This window comes from Mustela lutreola, chromosome 8 (genome assembly GCF_030435805.1).
Source record: "Mustela lutreola isolate mMusLut2 chromosome 8, mMusLut2.pri, whole genome shotgun sequence".
NCBI lineage: Eukaryota > Metazoa > Chordata > Mammalia > Carnivora > Mustelidae > Mustela > Mustela lutreola.
In genome coordinates this window covers 127,227,471-127,252,829 of record NC_081297.1, presented here as the reverse complement: position 1 = coordinate 127,252,829, position 25,359 = coordinate 127,227,471, and the positions used below count along the sequence as shown (strand labels likewise).

At 35.9% G+C, this 25,359-nt stretch overlaps 1 protein-coding gene across 3 annotated transcripts in view; it reads left to right on the top strand.

The window, feature by feature from the left end:
- The window catches only part of CDK17 (cyclin dependent kinase 17), a 110,287-nt gene that overhangs the window by 46,436 nt on the left and 38,492 nt on the right, over positions 1-25,359 (top strand). For all 3 annotated transcript variants that reach the window (XM_059186578.1, XM_059186576.1, XM_059186575.1), the window contains exon 2: positions 22,532-22,678. In XM_059186578.1, coding sequence (XP_059042561.1) covers positions 22,561-22,678 — 118 coding nt within the window. In that variant the 5' untranslated portion in view covers positions 22,532-22,560. The remainder of the gene's footprint in view (positions 1-22,531; positions 22,679-25,359) is intronic.

The following is a 25,359-nucleotide window of genomic DNA, read 5'->3' as shown; positions in this document are numbered from 1 at the left end:
CTCTTTTGTTTTTTGAAATAGTGTGAGAAGACTAGGCATACTCTTCTTTAAACATTTAATAGAATTTGCCTATGAAGGCATCTGGTGTTTGTTGGGAGTTTAAAAATTATTATTATTATTATTATTATTTTAAATACTTTATTTATTTATTTGACAGACAGAGATCACAAGTAGGTGGAGAGGCAGGCAGAGAGAGAGGAGGAAGCAGGCTCCCTGCTGAGCAGAGAGTCCGATGCGGGGCTCGAATTCAGGACCCTGGGATCATGACCTGAGCCGAAGGCAGAGGCTTTAACCCACTGAGCCACCCAGGCGCTCCATAAATTATTATTATTTTTTAAAAGATTTTATTTATTTATTTGACAGAGATCGAGATCACAAGTAGGCAGAGAGGCAGGCAGGGGTTGGGAGAGCAGGCTCCCTGCTGAGCAGAGAGCGCCGATGCAGGGCTCAGTCCCAAGACCCTGAGATCATGACTTGAGCCAAAGGCAGAGTTTTTTTTTTTGTTTTGTTTTGTTTTGTTTTTTTAAGATTATTTATTTATTTATTTATTTATTTGACAGACAGAGATCACAAGTAGGCAGAGAGGCAGGCAGAGAGAGAGGAAGGGAAGCAGGCTCCTTGCTAGCAGAGAGCCCGATGTGGGGCTCGATCCCAGGACCCTGGGATCATGACCTGAGCTGAAGGCAGAGGCTTCAACGCACTGAGCCACCGAGGTGCCCCTGAAGGCAGAGTTATAACCCGCTGAGCCACCTAGGTGCCCCAGGAGTTTTTTAATTACTGATCCAGTTTCTTTGCTGGGAATTAGTCCGTTCAGATTTTATATTTCTTTTTGTTTTAGTTTTGTAGTTTATATGTTTCTAGGGATTAACTATATTTTCTAGGTTGTCCAGTTTGTTTACATATGATAAATCTTTTCAAAACGGAGTATGTTGATTATTTCTTTGTATTCTTGAATTTTTAATACATCAGAGTATGTTAACATTTCATTTGATGTTTCCAAATTGTTAAAATTGTTCACATATATATTTACTTTCCTTTTGGGAATTTGGTAGATATTCCTGCCAAATTAAAGTTAGGCATGGCTATGTGACTTGATTTAGCTAATGAAGCATGAGTAAGAGTAGTGTGTGATACTCCTAGATGGAAGCTCTAAGAGTTAGTATATACTTTGCCATACTGTCTCCTTCCCGTAGTGCCTACTACTTTACCCTAGATCTCTGAAGACTTGGAGAACTCCAGTCAGCTCTCAATGAGCATATAGCACAAAAGAATAAAATCTTAGTTATTTTAAGCCACCAAGATTTGTTGGTTTTTCTTATTGTAGCCTAACCCACTTGAACCTGACTTATATAATTGGTGTTAATCAATGCAACTTTTTTTTGTAGGAAAATTTATGAGCAAACGCATGTCAGATATAAACTTTTGTCTCATGGTATATCTATAAAGTTCAGTGAAAATGGTTGTAACATCAGTGGAAGTTATGAAGAGAATCTGCTGGGGTGATTATTTTTATTTGTGGGCACCTGTGTAGTGACAGGTATTAGATAACATTGGCAGGCTAGGAAAAGAAGGGAAGCCCAAAATGGAATGGTTAAGTCCTTCAAAGGTGACAGATTTCATACCTGATAACATTAAATATAGGCCATTTGTTTAAGAAAATAAATCCATCTGAGCATAGTCTATTTTGGAAGGATATCTGTTAAGTGAATTAAGTGAGTAGCCTGAGATTACTCACTTAGTGGCAGAACTGGGGGGAAAATCAACCTTTTTGACTCTAGCCTTGTGTTCTTTTTATTATTAAGACATTTCACTTATTCTCTAAAGATTTTTAATCCACTCAATCTGTAATTATACCTTTCAGTCCTAATTTTTCCCCCTAAACTTAATTAACATTTTCCCATCAATTTGCACAGAATTGTTAATCATAATTCTTGGCTCTTGACACATTATTCTTACTGATTTGTGCATGATCTTATGTAGAATACTTAAGAAAAGAAAAAATACTTAAAAAATGAAAATACTTAAGAAAAATAACTATCTGTGAATCCAACTTCTCAAGCATTGCCAATAACTTCAGTCTTCCTGTGTGCTCTCCTTGACTCTTCCTAAATGATAGGTATCATTCTGAGCTTTGTATTTCAGTCTCTTACATTTTATAAAAGTTGTATCCCTCAACAATATTTTTTTTCTTAATTTTGTTTGTATAAAAATAATATGCTAAAATGTAGTCTGGATTTTTTTTTTATTAGATATCATGTTACTAATACTCATTCTTGTTGCATGTAGTTATAGTTTATTTTTACAACTATGTATAATATTCATTCTGCAGACTTAATAGCTGATCCATTTTCCTTACTGTAGACATTTGGGTTGATACTAGTATTATGCTGTTAGAGACATGTTGTGAGCATCTACTCATATTTCTGTTAAACATGGGTTAAAATTTCTCTCAGATACGCAGCTAGAGGAATTGCAGACTCTTAGGGTATGCAATATTTAACTTTATGAAAGGGTACCTAATTAATTTCCACCATAGTTATAATATTCATTAATTTTTTTTCTTGAACAGGATTGCTAAAGGTTGTTTACCTATTTTATCAATCTTTTGAAAGAACCAGAGAAGGTATTTATGAGCTTTGTTGTAATTATTTAGATAATAAATTACTATGGTTTGAACTAAGGCTTAGCAGTGGAGATAGAGGGGGATGGGATTGGGAACTGTGAGGGATTTAAAGTAATACAGTTTGACTTGATGATCCAGTTTGATATGGCATTTGAGGGAATGGAAATTGTAAAGAATGATCTTTGAGTTTCTGGCCCGTATATGATTCAGGAGTGTAAGTGTAGTTACTTTGTATAATCTTGTAATTGAAAAGTGCCTAGATCAGTTTTGTTTCATTAGTTTTAGTGCCAGTATTTTCTGTTATTAGAAATAAAGCTTTTAAGGTTTTAAGGATTAAAGTTTTAACCTTCAGTTTGAAATACACGTGCATGTCTTTATCTGAGAGTAATTTTATAAGTGATGAGAGGCCTTAACTGATCAATTAATAAAGAGAAAATATTTAAAAAAAAAAAAGAAAGAAAGCTTTTAGGGATACTGTTTATTTTCTTTAATACTTGGGAAACATTTTATATAAACTACTTTACCTTCCTTAAGAAGGACTTTGAAACTGTTGTCCTAAAATTTTATCACTGGTTGACGTTTTATTCTGTTTTGTTTTTTCGATTTTACTTGTTTATTTGACAGAGAGATAACAAGTAGGCAGAGAGGCACGTGGAGAGAGAGAGGGAAACAGGTTGCCTGCTGAGCGGAGAGCCCCATGTGGGGCTTGATCCTGGGACCTTGAGATTATGACCTGGGCTGAAGGAAGAGGCTGAAACCCACTGAGCCATCTAGGTGCCCTCACTGATTGACTCTTAACCAAATAAACTGGATTACTCTAGAAGGAAGATAGGTCAGAAATAACAAAATCTGTAAATTCCCAGTGCTTCCTCTATTGTTTAGAAGTATTGGTTTCTAAGGGACTAAGTAATTTAGAGTCCAGGATAATCAGTCTACTTTATCCTTTCTATATTTCTGCTTTGAGAAATACAGGATGTACATGCAAATTCATTATTAGGCACTCTCATCACTTAACTGAGACGTAGAATGATAATTGGAATTGCTTTCTCTGCTTTTGAATTACAGTGGGGAAGTTTAAGTTTTTTTTACGATAGTGGTTTTCCACTAGCTATCAAAGATGATGATTGATTTTCAAGGGTGTAGGAGGTAATTGGCAGAACAACTGTTTTAAAAACAGTTTGTAGGGGTACCTGGCTGGCTCAGTTGGTAGAGCCATCATCTCTTGATCTCTGGGCTGTGAGTTCAAACCCCATGTTGGGCATGGAGCCAACTTAAAATTTAAAAAACTAACATTGAAAAAAAAAAGGAAAGGAGTTTGCATCTTTCAGGGAACCCCTAGTTTCATAATTTAATTTAAAGCTTTTTATTTAATCATGGAGAATTTGGTAAAAATTTATTTAGCTGGAATAAATAATAATTTGATCCATTTACAAAAGAATAAATAAAAATTATTGAAATCTTATATTTTTCAGATACCATTTTGTTTTAAAATCTTTGCTGCTTTCTTGGTGGCCTTTTCCCTTTTTGTATATAACCACTTGTGTATCAAAATGAGGCACTACCTCAAATGATTACAATTGCTCTCTTGGTTCTGCTGTGAGTAAGACCATTATTATCAAAAACATCATATGACCTTTCTAATAGATGACTTTCTCAGTTCACCGAAACCGAACAGCTGTTTCAAACAAATGCCCTTTCTATGAGCATTTATCATCTGCGGATCAATTTATTGTTATTTGTGATGAAGATATCCACATTTTGAGCGATTTTTTAAAAATCAGAATTTAATATTTTGAATTTCAATGTATTATCCAACAGTGTAAGTAAAAATATGTATTTAAGCATTTTTTTATTATTATTTTATTTGACAGAGATCACAAGTACACAGAGAGCAGGCAGAGAGAGGGGGGGGGGAAGCAGGCTCCCTGCTGAGCAGAGAGCCCGATGCGGGGCTCGATCACAGGACCCTGGAATTATGACCTGAGCTGAAGGCAGAGGCTTTAACCCACTAAGCCACCCAGGTGCCCCTAAGCATTTTTTAAAAAATGTTATTTATTTGAGAGGGAGAGGATTATTAGTTTGTGAAAAATGCTGTTGGTATTTTGGTAGGGATTGCATTAAATATGTACATTGCTTTGGGTAGCATATGCATTTTAACAGTATTTGTTCTTCCAATCCCTGAGAATGGAATATATTTGCATTTCTTTTTGTTTTTCTTTTTTCCAAAGAATTTGAGAGAGGGAGAGAGTGCACGGGTGCGCGTGCGCACGCATGCGTAGAGCACGAGGTGGGAGAGGGACAGAGGGAGAGGGAGAAGCAGATTGCCTGCTGAGCGGGGAGACCTGCGCCGCAGGGCTAGATGCCAGGACCCTGGGCAGAGTTGTAATTGACTGAGTCTCTCAGGCACCCCAGCAAAAATACACATTTAAAGAAAATAACTAAAAAAACTAATGTGAAAGCCAGAAGGATTTGAGGATTATTTATCCCAGTGAATGTATTGAGATGCAACATTAATAGGCCTGTTAGAGGTTTCTTGGTGACTGGTTTAGGTTTTGTCTAAGATGCTACTGATCCCAAGGGATAATGATTAAAGATGAGTAAGGGGGAGATCATGGCATGTTCCAATGTAGTGAACTAAATGTCTTGATCTTTTTAGCCAGTCAGATTTTATGTAAGTTGTCAAACTGGTAAAGCAGCTTTCATGCAAAGTACATTTTGAGTATTTTCTTTGTTGAATGAATTGTTTGCCTTTTGGGACAATTTTAACAGCATATAGTGTATTAACTAGTAGTTAACCCTCATTTGCAGTACTACAACTTTATTGTTCTGGAAATGATATAACACCTCTTTAAGACTAAGTTTCTTGTGGGCAGAGTTCATGTTATTTATCTTTTCTGCCTTCGGTGCCTCATATTGCCTGGGACATGATAGGGCCTCTGTGTTAATGTTTGTTGAACGAATGAATAAAAACTTTAACATAAAGTGAAAACCTAAGCAGAGCCATCAGAATGGGACAGTGATCTAAAACTTTGCCAGTTAATAGATTGACTTTAAATAGAAAGATCCTAGTTTATAAAAGATTACTAATCTCTATTATTTGCTTTCATTATTTCGTTCAAGAGGTTTGGTGCCTGTTGAGTGCCAGGTTTTATACTAAATGCTGGGTTTTATACTAAATATAATAATGAACAAAACATTAAGTCCTTGCTCTCAAGGTGATTAAATTCTAATGGAGGGAATGAGCAATAAAACCAGTATTTAGAATGTCAAGCCAGGCAGGCTACAGAGGAAATTAAAAAAAGGAAGGGGGGTAGGGTGTGTAACCTGGGTACGGAGTTGTCACTTTTATACAGGATAACCAGGGAGGTGCTGTGTGAGTAGAACCCAGAAGGAAATGAGACTATCTGGGAGAAGTGCATTACACACCAGGGAAGAGCAATTACAAAAGTAGCATCAGCAAAGAGACGGCTGTGCTGCTAGAACAGGGTAGGTGTGTGCAGAGTAGCAGCAGATGAGGTTAAAAAAGGAGAACGGCAGACAGGTCCTATAAGGCCTAGTAAGCCATTTAAGGACTTAAGGGTTAATTACTCAGTAAAGTGCCAATAGTTGGATGATTTTGAAGAAGAGGGATGATGTTATTTATGATTTAGTCTCTTTGCTCTGGCTGCTGCATAGAAAATACACAGCGGTCAGTGGCCCAGGAAGGGGAAAATGTGGTGGGGTGGAAGCAGGAAGACCAGATGTAGGATACTCTAAATATTCTAGGCATAGAGATGATCAGGGTTGGGTTAAGATTCTAGCAGTTTAGGTGGTAAGAAGTGGTCAGACTCTTGATATATTTTGAAGGAAGACCCTACAGGTTTGGGTGATGCATTGATTGTGGTGATAAGATTATTAAGAGGAACAGGGTTTAGAGGAAGTGGAAATACATGTTATATTTTCCTTGATTTCTGTCCCTGATGCTAGGCTTTAATTCTCTAGCTAGAATAGGAGAGAATTGCTACTTAACCCTGGAATTTGGTACTATGGAAAGAAAACTGAATTGAGATCCCTAAAGTGGCTTTTTTTTTTTTTTTAAGATTTTATTTATTTATTTGACAGACAAAGATCACAAGTAGGCAGAGAGGCAGGCGCAGAGAGAGAGAGAGAGAGGGAAGCAGGCTTCCTGCGGAGCAGGGAGCCCGATGTGGGGCTCGATCCCAGGACCCTGAGATCATGACCCGAGCCAAAGGCAGCAGCCCAAACCACTGAGCCACCCAGGCGCCCCCTTAAAGTGGCTTTTTAAGGGCTGATGCTCTCGCTTTCAGAGACTTGGCTAAATCATTTTTTTGAGCCTTTTCAAGCTCTGTTTCCTTAACCAGAAAAATGACTTGGTTGACCCTGATGGTCTCTAACATGATTTCGTTTGTTACAATTTGTGTCTGTTTCATTATTTTTGGAAGTGCATTGATGACTTCCCCTTTATCCACTCACTAATTATAGGCATTCCTTGTATTTCTGACCTTCCCTCTTATCACCTGTATTCTTTCTGGCTTTAATCAGTTTTATAAATATCTCTCAGACCTATACTTTAAACTGACTTATTTTTCTGAGTTCTGGATTCATTAAATTCATTAATTCATTAAATCTGTTCCAGTAGGTTCAATCCTGAATTCATTTTCTCTCCCCTAAACTTGCTCTTCTTCCTGTGCTTAGCACTTGGTAATGTGGATTATTGGATTCTATTATTAATAGCTGATTATTAACCTTATTTAATTACTAATGTTCATTTTGCTAAGATAAATTAATTGGAATTAAGTTTGGGAAACTAACCTGGCAGATCTCACAGTGTGATCTATGATCCTGAAACCATTTCAGGGAACCTGCAAGATCAAAACTTAATTTTTATAATACTAAAAACATTTGAAATAATAATACTAAAAACATTTTTAAAAACTGTGGACATTTGCTCTGATGGTACATATACATTGGTGTGTACAACTACTGGTTCCTTATTTCAGATCATAGCAGGGGCATTCTTCCCTTACATGCATTTGTGGGGAAGAAAACAATTTCACTTAAGGTTTTTGATGAAGCAGTTAAGTATGTTAATTTTCTTAAATCTTATCCTTAGGTATATGTCTTAATATTCTGTGTGATGAAAAAGGTAGTATAAAACATTTCTGCTGCATGGTACAGTCATTTAAAATGATGGTGTATAGCTTTGTTCATTTGTGTATATAGATATCCATGACGTAGTTGAAGGAGAAGAGCTGAAATACACTATAATTAGGAAAACAGCCTAATTTGGGTCCTGACTCTGTTACAGTTTTAGTTTTACTTAGTACACCACTGGTATCAGATGGTCTTATTGCAGAATCAAGACTTTCCCTTCATTATGTCTTGGGATGTGAGCACTTGTGAGACTCAAGAAATCTCTTCATGCTTTATAGCGCAGCCAACAGTTCATAAAACTGTTAAGAGATCTCTGTTTCACAGCCCAGCTGCTGGGATTTTGAGCAACTGAGACGTTTTCTTTTCTTTTTAGCCCCACCCCGGCTTTTCTCTCTTTTGGGGAAGTCATTTACCTAATACTCTTCAAGGCATCCTATAATGAGTGTGGCCTTGTACTTCCTGAAGGCCGTATGCCCCTTGGGGACATTTTTCTTTTAGCTTTGCATCCCTGTTCCCAGCATTTTGGGGTCTTACCTCCCCACTCCCCTCTTGCAGCTCTAGTACTTGGAAAGCATCCTTTTTTCTCTGCTCTTTTAAAAAATTTAAACTCAGTTAATTAACATGTATAATGTATTACTGGTTTCAGAGGTAGAGTTTAGTAATTCCATCAGTCTTATATAATACCTAGTGCTCATTATGTCCTGTGACCTCCTTACTGTCCATTACCCAGTTACCCAGTTCCCCTGACCCTCTTCCCGTCCAGTAACCTTTTTGAAAAAGTACAGATTTGCCTTGGGAATGTGTCTGCTAAATCTGTCTTGCCAGTCCTTATGCTCCCCTTAAAAATCTGTTAAACATTGGGCTGATTTTCCCCTTTTGTAGTAGGTTCACTCTTACTTTCACCATGACCGCAGCCACGGGCTTGTTCTTGCAGGAATTTTGTTCACTTAAGTTTCTTTGCATCTCAGCTCTCTGAATTTAAAACAAACAAAAAAACAAAACAAAACAAAACAAAAAACCAAAAAACAAAAAAAAAAAACCCATGACTTTATAGTCTCTCTGGCTTGTTCTTACTGTTGAGGTGGGAGCAATGATAGTCTTTCGTGAGTTTCTGCATCCTAACTATAGTAATCCAAGGATTTACTCTGTTATGTTCAAAATAATTGGTATTGGTTGACAGTTCATATTGAAATTATTTAGCCAGTTATTTTAATAATATTTACTAAAATAAGGTATTGGCCGTATTTAGTCTTGATGAAACACCGATATTAAATGTGTGCTGACACAGTAAAAAAAGTTTTATTATGGTAGAATATATAGACGAATCAAATTGTACAATTGGGATTAAATACATTCAGAATGTTGAGAAACCATCACTGCTGTCTGTTTCCAAAACATTTTCATCATCCCAAACAACCTTCAGCCATTGGGTAACAACTCCTCATTGCTCTTACCTTCTTTCCCTTGGTAACCTCTGTTCTACTGTCTCTGTGAATTTGCCTATCCCAGATATTTCATAAGTAAAATAATATAATATTTGTTGTTTTGTGTTTGTCTTCATTTAGCATAATGTTTTCGAGGTTCATTCATGTAGCATTTTTCCGAACTTCTTTTTATTGCAGAAATGTATTTTCTTCTGTCTGTGCATCTTTTACATTTTATCCATTCCTCTGTTAATAGACACTTAATGTTTTTACCTTTTGTTTATTATGATTAAATCTGCTATGACTATACAAGTATACAAGTGTCCGAGTCCCTGTTTTCACTTCTTTTTGATCTGTCCCTAGGAGTGGAATTGCTGGGTCGAAAGGTTATTCTGAGTTTAGCTTTTTGAGGAATTCCTAAATGGTTTTCCATGGTGGCTGCATATGTTACGTTCCCACCAGCAGTGCACCAGTGTTTAATTTGTCCACATCCGCATGAACATTTGTTATTTGCTTTCTCTCTTTATTTTTTTGAACGACAGTTGTTATTTTCAGTTTTGGTTTTATAGTAGCCATCCTGGTAAGTATGAAGTGATATCTCATTGTGGTTTTTATTTGCATTTCTTTAATGAGTAGTAACGCTGACCCTCTTTTCATGCACTCACTGGCCATTTGTAAATCTTCTTTGGTGCAGTGTCTATGTCCATATTTTGATTGTGTTTGTTGTTTGTTGTTACTGAGTTGTAAGAGTTCTTTATATATTTTGGATATTAAATTCTTTTTAAAAAAATATTTTATTTATTTATTTGACAGAGAAAGAGAGCACAAGCAGGCAGGGCAGCAGAAGGAGAGAGATAAGCAGGCTCCCCATGGAGGGTGGATCCCAGGACCCTGGGATCATGATCTGAGCTGAAGGCAATCGTTTAACCAACTGAGCCATCCAGGGACCCTGGATATTAAATTCTTACCCAAAGATATGATTTGCACATATTTTCTTCCATTCTGCACATTGTTTCTTCACTTTCTTGATGCTATTCCTAGATGCCTAGAAGCTTTTAATTCTAATGAAGTCCAAATTGTCTATTTTTCATTTTTTGTTCCTGTGCTTTTGGTGTCATATTTAAGAAATAATTTTTAAATGCAATACCATGAATATTTCTCCCATGCTTGCTTCTGAGAGTTTTATAGTTTTAGGCCTTAGATTTAGACCTTTGATCTATGAATGAACACCCACCCACACTCACACACACACACCCCTCACCGCCTTTGTTAGATCATGACCTGCACTGAGATCAAGAGTCTGATGCTTAACCAATCAAGCCACCCACCTAGGCACCCATTCCCAGCATCACTTTTCCCCTCACCCCAGCAACATTTTTGAAAACTCTGTCTTTTCCCCTGAATGGTCTTGGTAACCTTGTTGAAAATCAATTGATCATAGAGATAAAGGTTTATTTCTGGGCTCAGTTCTGTTCGATTTATATTTATGTCTCTCCTTGTGCCTGTACCATGTTTTGATTATTGTGGTTTTGTAGTAAGTTTTGGAATCAAGAAATATGAGTCCTTTAACTTTGTTCTTTTACTTCCAGATTGTTTTGGGTTCCTTGGAATTCTATATAAATTTTAGGATGTGTTTTTTTTTCTTTTTTCTTTTTTTTTAAGATTTTATTTATTTATTTGACAGAAACACAGTGAGAAAGGGAACACAATCAGGGGGAGTGGGAGAGGGAGAGGGAGAAACAGGTCTCCCACTGAGCAGGGATCCTGGTGCGGGGCTCAGTCCAGGACCCTGGGATCATGACCTGAGCCGAAGGCAGATGCTTAATGATGGAGCCACCCAGGCATCCCACTTTTTTTTTTTTTTTGAAGGTTTTTATTTATTTGAGATAGAGAGAGAACACACACAAGTCGGGTGGGAGGAGTGCAGAGGGAGAGGAAGAAGCATGTTCTCCACTGAGTCCTTGTGGAGCTGGATCCCAGAACCCTGGGATCATGACTTGAGTCACCCAGGTGACTCATGTGTTTTTCTATTTCTGTAAAAAATACCTTTGGGATTTTGATAGGGATTGTATAGAATCTATAGAATCATTTTGGGTAATATTGTCATCTTAATATTAAATTTTCCAATACATGAATATAGGATATCTTTGCATTTATTTAGGTCTTCTTTTGTTAAAGCCATCATTTTGTAGGTTTCAGAGTACAAGTCTTGTGTTTCATTGTTTAAAGTTATTCCTCAGTATTTCATTGTTTTTTATGCCATGTAAATGTCCTTTTCATTTGTTCATGTAAATTTACAGAAATGCAACTGATTTTTGTGCGTTTATTTTGCATTCTTCAGTTTTACTGAATTCATTTAGTAGCTCACACAGGTTTTTATATGTGGATTCTTTAGGGTTTTCCACATATAAGGTTCTGTCATCTGTGAATAGAAATGTTTTTATGTCTCTCCTTTCAATTATGATGCTGTTTATTTCTATTTCTTGCCTAATTGCTCTGGCAGAGCCTCCAGCTGTGTTGAATAGGAGAGGTGAAAATAGACATCCTTGTCTTTTTTGTTCCTGATCTTACGAGAAAAGTTTTCCAGTTTTTTTACTCTTGTGCCCGAGTTTTCACGTCCGAGAGGCCACCAAGGAGTCAAGCACTGATGCAATCACATGAGGGTTTATTCGACAAGCTTAAGCTTGGGCCCAAGTATAACCGACACAGCGGAGTACAGACTTGGACCATGAGCTTAGTTAAGGCAGGGGTATTTATGGGTTCCTGTTACTAAAGCAGGGTGGGGATTCCTGGAACCAAAGCAGGTGGGGGGGGGGGGTCTCTGGAACCAAAGCAGGTGGGGCTTACAAAAGCAAAGTAGGAGAAAGTTCAGCCCTTGGGCACAGGGGTCTGAGATGGCTGCCAGAGCTAAGATGGCTATACTTACGCTAAAGCTAAACCTGAGGTGGGATGGCCTTAAATTTCTCTGCCTCCACATCTCCCCCTGAACAATTTTGACCCTTAAATCTTTTAAGGTTGTTGAAGGTGGAAGGTCTCATCTTCTGTAACTTCTTCTTGCTGAGTAGAGGCGTAGAGTTGTCCCTACCTACTCGGTCAACATTGATCAGTTGGGGAATGTAGAGGGGAATTAATGAAAGACAGAGGCAGCTGAGTCCAGGGGTTTAATCAATCATTAAAGGAGAGAGGGACTGTTTAAAGTGCTAACCTGAGTAGGTCAGAACCCAAGAAATATTTTGTCAGGATGGCTGCACTTATGTCAGGGCTAGACTCAAGATGGGTACAGCCTTGTTTTTCTTGGCCTCCACATTTACTCTTGAATATAGTGCCCCTCCAGTGTTTTTTGTTTTGTTTTCTGTTACTGATTTCCAGTTTCACTTTATTGTGATCAGAAAATATACTTTGCATGATTTGAATCTTTTAAAATGTTAAGACTTTTTTTGTGGTCTTACTAATGTCTGTCGTGGAAAATGTTCTGTTTGTATTTGAGAAGAATGTGTATTCTTCTGTTGTTAGGTGGAACATTCTATATATGTCAGTTAGGTCTAGTACAGTAGGTATCTTTGTTGTTCAGGTCTTTTTATTTCTTTATTGATCTTATGTCTGGTTCCTCTGTCCGGTGTTGAAAATGGGGTATTGAAATCTCCAATTTCTATTATTGTAGAACCATCTGCTTCTTTTTTCAGTTTTGTTACTTTTTACTTAATATATTTTCAGGTTTTGTTGTTAGGTATGTATACGTTCATAATTGTTATATATTAAGCTTTTACTAATATAGAGAGCCCTTTCTTGTCTCCAATAACATTTTTTTTCTATGTAGTCTATTTTGTTTGACAAAAATCTAGTAATTCTAGTTCTTTTAGTTAACTGTTGTGTGGAATACCTTACTCATTTATTTTCAATCTCTTTGTGTCTTTGTACCTAAGTTTTCTGTAGACAATATGTAGATATATGATATTTTTTTAAATCTATTATGCCAATGTCTGCCTTTCAGTAGAAGAAGTTAATCCATTCACATTTAAAGTAATTACTAATAAGGATTTACTGTTTTGATTTAGTTACTTTCTATATATGTCTTGTTTTTTGTTCCTTAGTTCTCTGTTATTGCCCTTTTTTACACAATTGATTTTCTTATAGTGTACTTTTCGGATTCCCCTTTTTCCTCTTCTGTAATACTTTTTAGTTGACTTCTTAATGGTTACTTGGGAATCACAATTAACAGAGGGAGAAGCAGGCTTGCAGGGATCCTGATGCAGAGATCAGTCCCAGGACCCTGGGATCATGACTTGAGCTGAAGGCAGATATTTAATTGACTGAGCCACCCAGGTTCCCCTCTTTGGTTCTTTTTATAATTTCTGTCTCTAAATTGATTTTCTTCTTTTTCCCATACATTGTTTTCCTTACTGCCTTTATTTTTTTGCCATTGGGTTTCCTTTAGCCCTTTGAGCATATTTAGGACGCTTGATTTAATGTCTTTGGCTACTAATTCCAAATTCTGGACTTCTCAGGAATGGTTTCTGTCAGATGCTTTTTTTCCTGTGAATGAGCCATGTTTTTTTTGTTTGTTTGTATGCATTGTAATTTTTTGTTGAAACCTGGACATTGTATTACAGTGTAGTAACTCCAAAAGCTAGATTCTCTGACTGCGTAGGTATGTGTTTGTTGTTGAGGCTGCTGCCATCTGTTTGTGACTTTCCCAAACTATTTTTGCACATATGTATTCTTGGTGGTGTGTGGTCATTGAAATTTCTTTTCCATTACCTTTGCAGTTAGCTAATGCCCTGATGAAGATTTTCTTTAATATCTGGCTCAAACAACAACAAAATGTTGCTGTCTCTAAATCTTCCAGTAGATGTTGTGGGAAGCCCCTGCAGCCTGCAAGGGAAGAAAGGGAAGTGTCTGCATTTTGTCAGTCTTTGATCGGCCAGACTTATCAAAATATATAACCCCCAGTTTTTTGATATCAGGGTTCCCCGTTGCCTGTTCCAGCATCAACCAGCTGCTCCAGGAATGTAGGACAGGGCTCTGAGGAATGGGCAGTGTTAGCTGGTTCCCACATGGGATTCTCCTAGCAGCCTGTGTCCCTTTAGCAAACGCTCATGGCTGTTTTGAGTGGCCAGTCAGGTTCCAGAGTTTTGAAATAGTTGATTCTGTTTGTTTGTTTTTCCAGTTTACTGGTTGTTTTGGGTGGAGGGACCAATCCCCATAGCTTCCTACTATTCATCTCAGGTGTCACAGTGGTTTTATATTGGCTTTCTAATGTAGTGTTTATGAATAGAGGAATATCCTTCATAGGTTTCTTTTTTTCTGGTTTGTGTGTGTGATAATTCTTTTCTTTTCCTTTTATAGTATGAATAATCTTCAGATTTTAACACATAAAGGATTAAGATACTTAAGTGTTTGGAGGGAACATTCTTATAAGCATTATGGAACTTTTATTTCAGTGCTCTGTTGGTGTTTTGTATAATAACTTTGTTGTATGTAAATAAGAAATTTGTGTCTCTACTGAAAAAACTTAATTTTTAAATGTTAGTTATTCTTCACCGAGTGGTTAGCTTACATTCCTAGAAAGCATTAGATGTCCATTATGATTGTTGAGGGAAAGATAATAAAAAATTTGCTTATAAACCACTGAATGAATTTACCTCATTTACAACAGGTTTATTTTAAAGCCATAGTCCCTACAGAAAATGTTATAAAAAAATAAACAAAACTGTCTTTATTGTGAAGTCCTGCTACTCTACTTGATACTTTAGAACTTTGATCTGCCTTTTTAAGATTGGATTTTATTTTAAAGATTTATTTATTTAACAGAGAGAGAGATCACAAGTAGAGAGTCCGGCAGAGAGGGGGGAAAGATTGGATTTTAATCCAAACTTTAAATGCTCCCAAGTATTTTGCATGTAAATTTTGTTTCCTTACCTAAAGAAAAGTAATTTAGGCATTTTATAAACAATCTTCAGCTTTCTCCTCAAATTTTTCTATAGTTTTAATAAGAAATTATTTTGAGAATATATCAAAGACATTAAGCAGATAATTGCAACTCTAATAAATCCTTTAATATTAGAGAAGTTTGATTTAGAAGGTAAATTTATGTCTGAAGAACTTCTTACCACAAATGCCAAAAGAGCCACAATCTGACACCAATTTTTGCAGGTAAATATGCATAGTAGAGGATCTAGTTTGGGAATGTTTACAGCTATATAGCTGTTGTCTTTAAAAAAAAAAAAAAGTGTATATGTGTGTGTTTCCCATTCTTAGGACAAAACTGAGTTGGCATTCCCGAATGGTTTTCTGTATTCTGTAAGTAAACAGAATGGTTACATTTCCACAATAAACAAAAACCAAAAAATTGTGAAAAAATTTTTTAATTTGACAGCAGACAGTCCCAGATCCAGTTTAGTACCAGGTGATAAAGGAAGGTTTTTTTAAAGCACTTGTAGTGGGAAAGTGATATTAAGCTTTTTCAGCTGTATATATACTTTTCAGCTGTATATATACATCTGTGTATAAAGCATGTTACATGCTATCATTCTGAATATCATTTGTTGCCCTTTTACCTTTTTAATTTGATCTAGCTACAACAAAAAGCTTGAGATTTTTTGAAAGCTACAAAAGCATAAATATTTTGCATTGTGTACACACATACATACGTATATACATATTTGGGGATATATATGTGTGTATATATATGGGATATATATGTGTGTGTATATATATATGCAGTATATATGTGTACATGTGTATACATGATAAGTGCAGTGAGTAAAAAAAAAAGGAATAAAGGGGGTCAGAGTCAGGAAAAAGTTCTCTGAAGATTAACATGCTGAAATTTGAGAATTTATAATGGTTTACTATGTAGTTAAGTCTTTAAAATAGCCAAACAGTTGTGGAGTTTTTGTTTAGGGTTTATTTTAAATTATGGTACATTTACTTTTGAGGTGAAAATAGCTTTTTCAATGGCATGAATTAAACATTAAACTAAAAATTTAGGCATTTACCATAAATCACATTGTTTATACTGTGATTTTCAGGAATATTAAGATAGGTTAAGATCCCAACAATCCCAAATAAAAGTTTTTACTAAGCTAGGTAAAATATTTTAGATTTCAGGAAGTCAGCAATTCAGCGCTGCTTTATTACACTACAGTAAGATTAATCAACCATAAAGGTAATGTAAACAATTGTTAATTCTTAAATTTTTTAAAAAAAGATTTTATTTATTTATTTGTGTGTGTGTGTGTGTTTGAGAGAGAGAGAGCAAGAGCGCAAGTAGGCAGAGTGGCAGACAAGGGAGAGAGAGAAGCAGGCTCCCTGCCAAGCAAGGAGCCTGATGTGGAACTCAATCCCAGGACCCTGGGATCATCACCGAGCTGAAGGCAGCAGCTTAACCAACAGAGCCACCCAGGCATCTCATTAATTTTTTTTTTTTAAAGGTTTTATTTATTCATTTGACAGACAGAGATCACAAGTAGGCAGAGAGGCAGGCATCGAGAGAGAGGGGAAGCAGGCTCCCCGCCGAGCAGAGAGCCCGACACGGGTCTCAATCCCAGGACCCTGAGATCATGACCCGAGCAAAAGGCAGAGAGGCCTTAACTCCCTGAGCCAGCCAGGCGCCCCTAATTTTTTTTTTTAATAGATTTTATTTTTATTTGCCAGAGAGAAAGCATAGGTAGGGGGAGCAGCAGGCAGAGCAGTCAGAGGGAGAAGCAGACTCCCCATTGAGCAGGGAGCCCAATTCGGGGCTTGATCCCAGGACCCTGGGATCATGACCTGACCTGAAGGCAGGCACCCAATCGACTGAGCCACCCAGGCGTCCCAGTAATGGTTACTTCTTAAAGGGTGTTTTTATTGTAGCATTTTATGTGTTTTTGTCCTCACCTAATGAGGAAAAATGTTGACATGTATAATTCTACTTAAAGGTAATTAGAAATGTTGAGGAATCTATGGAATTTGGGAGTATTTTTTCTTTAATACGGATCTAGACTGTGACCGTGAAATTCTTTAACTTCTTTAAACTTCTGTCTTTACTGATCATTTTGACTCAATTAAAATGTTACAGTTATACTGTGGCTGATTAAAAAAAGGATCTGCATTTGAGGATATGGCTTTTGAAAATTTTGTAGTAGGATTTAAACTTTATTTCTCTTGCTAATATGAACTTGAAATGGCTTTCTTACTGCTGATAGGATAGAAAATACTTAAAGTTATTTTATAGACCAGAATTATTTTGATAGAAAATATTCTGTTATAAAAATAGAATGTACCTTGATATATTGTTCAAATGCATTTTATGAAGAAAAGATTAAAAGTTATGTGACTCCTTTTTTACATTGTACCCACTTAGAACTACCAAGATCAATTAAGTGCTCTATACCAGCATTGTCCAATAGAAATATGTGGATTCCATACTTAATTTAAAAATATTTTTTAAAAAAGAGTTAATTTTAGTAATACATTTTACATAAGCAGATATGTCTGGGATTTTTTAATGTTATCTATACAACAATTAATGAGTTATTTTTACGTTCTTCTAAAATACTGAGTATTTAGAAACGAATTTTTTTTAAAGATTTTATTTATTTGTCAGAGAGGGAAAGAGCGAGCACGAGCAGAGGGAGCAGCAGGCAGCAGGAGAAGCAGGCTCTCCACTGAGCAAAGAACCTGATGCAGAACTCAAGTCTCAGGACCTTGGGATCCTGAGGCAAATGCTTAAACGACAAAGCCACGCAGGCTTCCCTGAGTACTTTTTGTTTTTTAAAATACTGCATCTTCAACAATCTAGTTTGTATTTTACATTTATAGTATAAGTCAGTTTGAATTGGCCACTTCGCAAATGGTCAGAATGGGATGTACTATATTATGTGAATTAATTCTGTAATACCATTTTTGTTGTAGTTTGTTGTTTAGTCCTTATTTGTCATCTGAAACAAGAGGCACAAACTTTTAGAAATGATGTGCAAGATTCAAAAGTGGTGATGTCTGTATAGTTCAATAGACGTCGGTGATTATGCCACTATGAGAAGATTGGAATTGAAAACTTGGTAGTGGTGAGCTATCAGCTCTTAAGAGTTTTTGTTTGGGCATACAGATTTCTTGAAGGAGTGTGCGTTGGGGGTTCCTAAGACCATCCTTAGGCTTGGTGATTTGCTAGGAGGATACAGAAATCAGACAAAAGCAGAGGGAAAAAACTCATGATTGTGACTTATTAAAGTGAAAAGATATAGATTAAAATCAGCAAAGGGAAAAGCATGTGTAGGGTGGAGTCCAAGGGAAACCAGGTGCAAGTTTTTAGTTATCCTCTCTTAGTAGAGTTATATGGAAATGGCTTCCTTTTTCCAGCTACCTTGTATGACAACATGTGCAAGGTGTTGTCTACCAGGGAAGCTTACCTAAGTCTTAGTGTCCTGGATTTTCACTGGGGATGAGTCACAGAGGCATGGAAGTACCCATGTGACTATCTTAGCTACCCTGTCTCCACCAGCTTCCCTTATCCTTCTTCTCCTCCAAGGTCCATCTGATAGTGTGACTCAAACCCCAGGCATAACAAAAGCAGACATTTACCATAATTTACATTGTTAACATGAATTGCCTGGTGTGGCCCAAGATCTTAGGCAAACAAAGAGACTTACCAGGCAGTGTATTCCAAGGGTTCGAAGTTATTTCTCAGGAAGTCAATCACAGTTATGTCTTTTCTTTGGAAGGCGCAAAGTTTGTGTTTTTTGCCCCCAACGCTGCACCAAGCTTATAGAGTACTTCTTTACTACGCAGGGTGATCTGGATCCTTACAAAGGAGAGTGTTTCTAGTATAAATTCTTACAGTGACAAAAGGGTAGATGAGATTGTCCATAGTTCAGTTTATTTTAAATATCTAATGTGCTTTAAACAAATGGCATGAATTATTAACAAGGTGAACTGTGTAAGGGCTGACTGAGAAGTAAAGAATCTAGCATGTAGGACAGCCCTACAGTAACAGTTTTCTTAGTTGGAATCCACTCTTATGTTTTACTGACTGTCTCCTATAAATTCACCTTGCTTGGTGATTATATATATTATCTATTTTATTTTTTATTAAAAATTTAATTGGAGTATAGTTGACACACAATATTAGGTTCACATGTACAACATAGTGATTCAGTATCTCTGTGATATGTTATGCTCACCACAAGTATAGCTACCATCTGTCACCATACAACCTTATTCTATGACTAGAAATCTGTATCATCATCTTTCCTTCACCCATTTTGCACACACTGCTCCCACTCCTCTGGTAACTATCCATTTTTGTTCCCTGTAGTTGTAGGTCTGATTCTGCTTTTTGTTTGTTTATGCATTTTTTTTTAGATTCTACATATAAGTGAAGTTAAACAGCATTCATCTTTCTCTGACTAATTTCACTTACCATAATACCCTCTAAGTCTATCCATTGTTCTTGCAAATGGAAAGATTGTGTCCTTTTTTATGGCTATGTAATATTCCACACCACATCCTCTTTATCCATTCATCTATTGATGGACATTTAGGCTGCTTTCAGGTCCTGGCTATTGTAAGTCATATACTATACACCAAAAAGAATAAAATACCTGGGGTTAAACTTAACCGAGGAAGTGAAAACCCTGTTCTCAGAAAATTGTAAGACATTGATGAAAGACATTGACAGTAGCACACATAAATGGAAAGATATTCTATACTCATCGATTAGAAGAATTGCTATTGTTAAAATATCCATACTACCCAGAGTAGTCTACAGATTCAGTGCAATGCCTATCCAAATACCAACACCATTTTGTTATAGAATTAAAACAAATAATTGTAAAATTTGTATGGAGCCACGAAAAACCCTTAATAGCAATAGCTGTCTTGAGAAAGAAGGACAGTGCTGGAGGTAAAACAATTACAAATTTAAAGATCTACTACAAAGCTGTAATAATCAGAACAGTATGGTGCTGTCACAAATATATTCTCTCTTTTAATCCACACCTGCACTTCCATTTTTGCCTATTACAGAGCAACTTGTATTATATGACATACCCTGCAGAGAACTATTTGACATATAGGGAAAAAATGAGTTTGAAGGCATTGTCATGCTTTGAAGTTAGTCACACCTTAAGGAGTTAAGATTCAGGAGGGAAGGGAGATATATTCTAGGCTGGTTTCCCTCTTGAGGTGTTTTCTAACTAAGTTATTTTGGGTAAGATAATGAAAGCTGAACTTTGTAGAAGGGATAAACAAAAAGCAACTGAGGAAGTTGAGTGGAGCTTTCAATAGTTTTTTGTTTTTGTTGTTCTAGCCCTAGGGTTGTAGCTGGAATCCTTTGAAGGGGGCACACTAAGAGTGGGAACAAATCAGAGGTAGACCAGTATTAATGGTGTTTGAAACCCATTCTCATGCCAGCTCAGTCCTTGGTTGGATTAAGGTGATCTGCTCCTACTCTGACTGCTTGTTAGAAAAAAATTGAATAATCTCTGGAAGAAGGTAACATAATCTAGAGCCTCTAGACTTTTTCATACATATTTTCATGCAGTTATTACATACAGTGTGTAACATTCAATTAAAAATTACTAGGCATACACAAGACCAACAGAGATAAGTCAACATTAGAAATAGGTTATGCAGACTACACATTACAGACAAGAGCTTTAGAGTATGAAAATCTATCCACAAAAATAGATAGCAAGATGGAGAATGTAACTATAGAACAGGAATCTATAGAAAAGAATCAAATAGAAATTCTAGAACTGAAAAATCTAGTAACTATAGATAGTTTTAACTTGATTAGAGACAGTTAAAAAGAGGATTAGTCAACTGGAAGATAACTTAGTATATCATACTCAGTACCATGGATTTGTCCTTTTCTAAGAAAGAGGGGTTTTTCAGTATCTCACCAAAAAATAGCAGTTGTGTTAGTGCTTAAGGATAAAAAGAGTCCTTATTAGAGTGTAGTTATACTACACTATTGCTATTTTAGTGTGTGTGGTTTTTTAAATTTTTTGTTATGAATTTTTTTAATACGTATGTAAAAAGAAGTTGGTAAAATATAATATTGTCACTTAAAAATTTCTATTCCGTACCCTCTCCTCAGGCTTAGAGCCAATAAAACTTATTCATATAATACCTTATGTAGAGTTTACTTGTTCAGCATATTTAGCTATTTCTGTAGACCTTAGAGTGAGAAAATAAGCAAAATACTTAGAGATTCAAAGTAGATGCCCAGAGCTGGATGGTAAAACATGTATTTAGTATAGGGGAGTTAAAAGGCTCATACTTTTAGTTGGGCTAATGGTTATATTATGTTTGTAATCTGGTAAAGTTCCTTATCCCAAGTAAGAAATAGTGAATTAGAAAAGAAGTTACAAGTAAATTACTGAGGAATTTGTTTTGGCAGTAAATCCCTTGTTTGATTTTATTTGAGACTCTACTATGAATCATACCATTGCTGTATGTACCACTAAGAAAAAAAAAGAAGCTTTTTTTTTTTTTCCCCAACTATATTTTATGTCCTAATTCCAGAGAGGTTAAATTGTAGAGGAAAAGATAATCCTAGTTTTAAATCTCAGCTCTATTATTTATTGTCCATTTGACTTCAGCCAGGGAACTTTTTTGAAGTTATTAGTTTGTGAAAATTGGATATTGTAGCTGCTATAGTCTTCTCTTCAGAGTTAAGAAAACTAAGTGAATTAAGTGCTATGAAAGTGTAGATAGTACTGGGTATGCATTTAGAGCTATGAATTTGGCTTTCATTCTTCCTTCTAAAACTTGGCATTGTTAGGATAACAGGAAGAGAGGTTCCAGGGGGAGGGGGGGACAAAAATGCAATATATTGGTTAAATAAGAACTTAAAAAAAGAAAATTCCTGTTGGAGCTATTTAATAAAGTGTCAAACATCATTCTTTATTCTCTTTCCAGCCCCTTTCACTTCTCCTATTCCCCCATTTATATATAAAGATAACACTGCTTCCAATGTGATGGTTGACATTTATAATGATGGGACCTATGCATCAAAATAGTACTGATATTTTAACTATATTAGTTTTTTAAAAACACATTTTAGGAAAATTTCTAATCCTTCTAAATTCAGTTGTGATGCTGAAAACCTGCATTTTAATTTAGTTTTGTAAAATCCCCTGCTCTACTGGTGATATGGCATAAATATAGCATTAATCAAAGTGACTAGATCTTGACGGGGTTGGATTTTGTGGTGATTGGTGGGCATGAGAATTTCTTTTTATATTCCTGGTTGGGAGATTCTCAGTAAACTCAGAATGACATTTTTCTTAAGCTTTAAAATATTTAAGAGCTTTAATTTTGTTTTCATTCTGTTCTGTTCTTTTAGGATATTTCAAGTCACATTCAGTTGATAGGATGAAAAAATTTAAGAGAAGGCTATCCCTCACTCTTCGAGGAAGCCAGACTATTGATGAATCATTGTCTGAATTGGCGGAACAAATGACTATTGAAGAAAACAGTAGCAAGGATAATGGTAAGTATTTGGGGGCTGGGAAGGGGAGGGAAGGAGAGATGCTTCCCCCTTTTAATTACTTTATAAATTGAATGTGAATTTACTTTTCCGATAAGTTCCTAATAGCTTCTTTTGTTTGTTTCTTTGTCTTGTTCTTTGGTTCACTTAGGAAACAGAAGACTGTGACTTTTGCTTACTTACTTATTGGAGTGTTTCATTTTTACTCCAGGAGTGTTACTATACCTAGTCTCTAACCCTTATGGATTCTCCTATCCTGTTTATCTTTCTGTTTTTTATTGCCTCTTAAATGAATAATTTCTATAATATTATCCTGGTTGTTAAATAACTATTTTTAAGTTAACCTAAGTTAATACAGCTTAAAAGTGTAAGTTTGTGAAATTCCTGTTTGAGGCTTCATTGTAGCTTTCTAACATTGTATATGCATATGGACCATAGAAGACAAGGTTCATGACGTGAGTGAATCTTACTCTCTTTATTTTATATTTACTGCAGGGTCTATCCATAATATTTAGCACACTTAATAGTAGATCGACATACAACATTTCACATGTTTGGCAGTTCTGTAGTAGTACACAGATGTTGATATAAAATGAAAAGAGCTTCTTTGATTGAGTGGATTAAAATGTAAAATCCTGATGAAATTTATATTCAAAACTGAAATAACCCTAGGGATGTCCTACTAATAACAAGGAAAGAGTTACAGGAATGACTGCCAGTATGTCATGAAGTACTCATTCTCTGGCAAGCCTTTCTTGCCTGTACCTGAAATTCTTCTGTTAGAAATTTGTGGCTGTGGGTGAAAACATGAATGAATACCCCTACCCATTTCTGTTGAATGTAGATGTCTTTGTTGTGAGAGAGGGAAAGATACAATGTAAAGGGCTCTAGACTTTAAGTTAGAAGGCATGGATTAGAATTTGGGATACACTAATACACTTACACCCTCATTAGTTGTATGACTGACTGAGTAAGTAAGTTATCTTACTCAAGCCTCAGTTTATCTCTTTTCTCAGAGGATCATTATTCACTCAAGTCTGTCTGGCTAGTTGTAATAGGGGAGAGGAGAAATAGATGATGAGTTCAGTAGAAAATTTAATAATAATAATTTGGATATAACTTACATGTAGGAGGGAGCCACATCTTGCATTTGGGTCAAAACTCAAAAGACAGTTTTATGTCTTACTTTTTGTACCAGGAGCAAAATCCTTAATTCTCCTTCAAACCCCCTTTGAATTCTTGTTATTTTTATTAAGCCCTTTGGGGTTTTTTTGTTTTGTTTTTTGTTTGTTTGTTTTTAAGAGAAGGTGTGGGGAGTGGCAGAAGGAGAGGAAGAGAGAATCTATGGGGTTCAGTCTCATTGCCCTGAGATCGTGACCTGAACTAAAAATCAAGAGTGGGATGCCTAACCTGAGCCACCCAGCCACGCCAATGAATGTCTTAATAGTATTTTAGACATACCATAGAAAGTTAAGATATTTCAGGATCTTGTCTAAGTAGTTAACCTTACTCTGATGAGAAGATATATTAAAATTACTGAATTTGATGAGGGGAATAGGTGACAATTTAAATATGAGATGGGAAATAAATCATAGTTACACTAAAAAAAAGTTTTATTTTATATATACTATTTGGGGCTTTCAACTGCAGCTACAACAAAAATTACTTTTTTTGACAACTGAATTTCTTCAACTAAGAAAACTGCATCTTAATGTTATTAGGAAGTATAAAAAAACTTAACAGAATGTTGCTTCTCATGATTATTTAGAATCTGAAGAAACCTTAAAAGGCAAACAAAGCTTTAAATGTAGTTTTCCAGATAGTCCAGTTTCTTTTCTTTATTACTCAGTCTGTGCACTGGGTCAATTTATTACGATGTTTAGAGTCAACAAGCCTAATTGATGGATATTATGAAGCTTTGTTGTATTCCCAGGTTGTTTCCTTTCTTCTGATCTGATGCATGATAGCAGTGACAGTTTTTTTACAATAGTGGATGACATATAAATTCTCAGTAGTACCTAACTGCTACAAATAGCAGAGGTCCATGAAAGGATGAGGTTGAAAGCACAGACTATGGATGTGTATAGGGTCTGATTAGGATCTGATATTAATAGTGTTTGTAAGAGCAGGATTAGGAGTAGGGAATGACGAAGAGTACAGGATGGGCTACTAAATTGTATGTTCCTGCTCAGAGTAGTTCACATAATCAGAAGATCCAAATGAATAAGATGCATAAAACCATAGTGATTGACATGTTATGATGTTAAAAAATCATTGGGAAGTCTTACTTTGAACTAACTACTTTGTAGAATAAGAAAGATCTGCTGTTTTTCATATAAATTTCCATTACTTTAAAAAATTATGTTAAATTATACATAATGTGTAATTTACTATTTTAACCATTTCGAAGTTTCTGGTTTTAGTGGCATTAAGTACATTCACGTTGTTATGCAATGTGGGTATCTCCACCATCTATCCCCAGAACTTTTTCATCATTCCAAACTGAAACTCTATACCCATTAAATAATAGCTCTGTTCTCTCCTTCCCTCAGTCCCTGGTAACAACATTCTACTTTTTGTCTCTGTGAATTTGCCTGTTCAAGGTACCTCATATAAGTGGAATCATACAATATTTGTCTTTTTGTGTCTGACTTCTTTCACTTAGCCTGATGTCTTAAAAATTT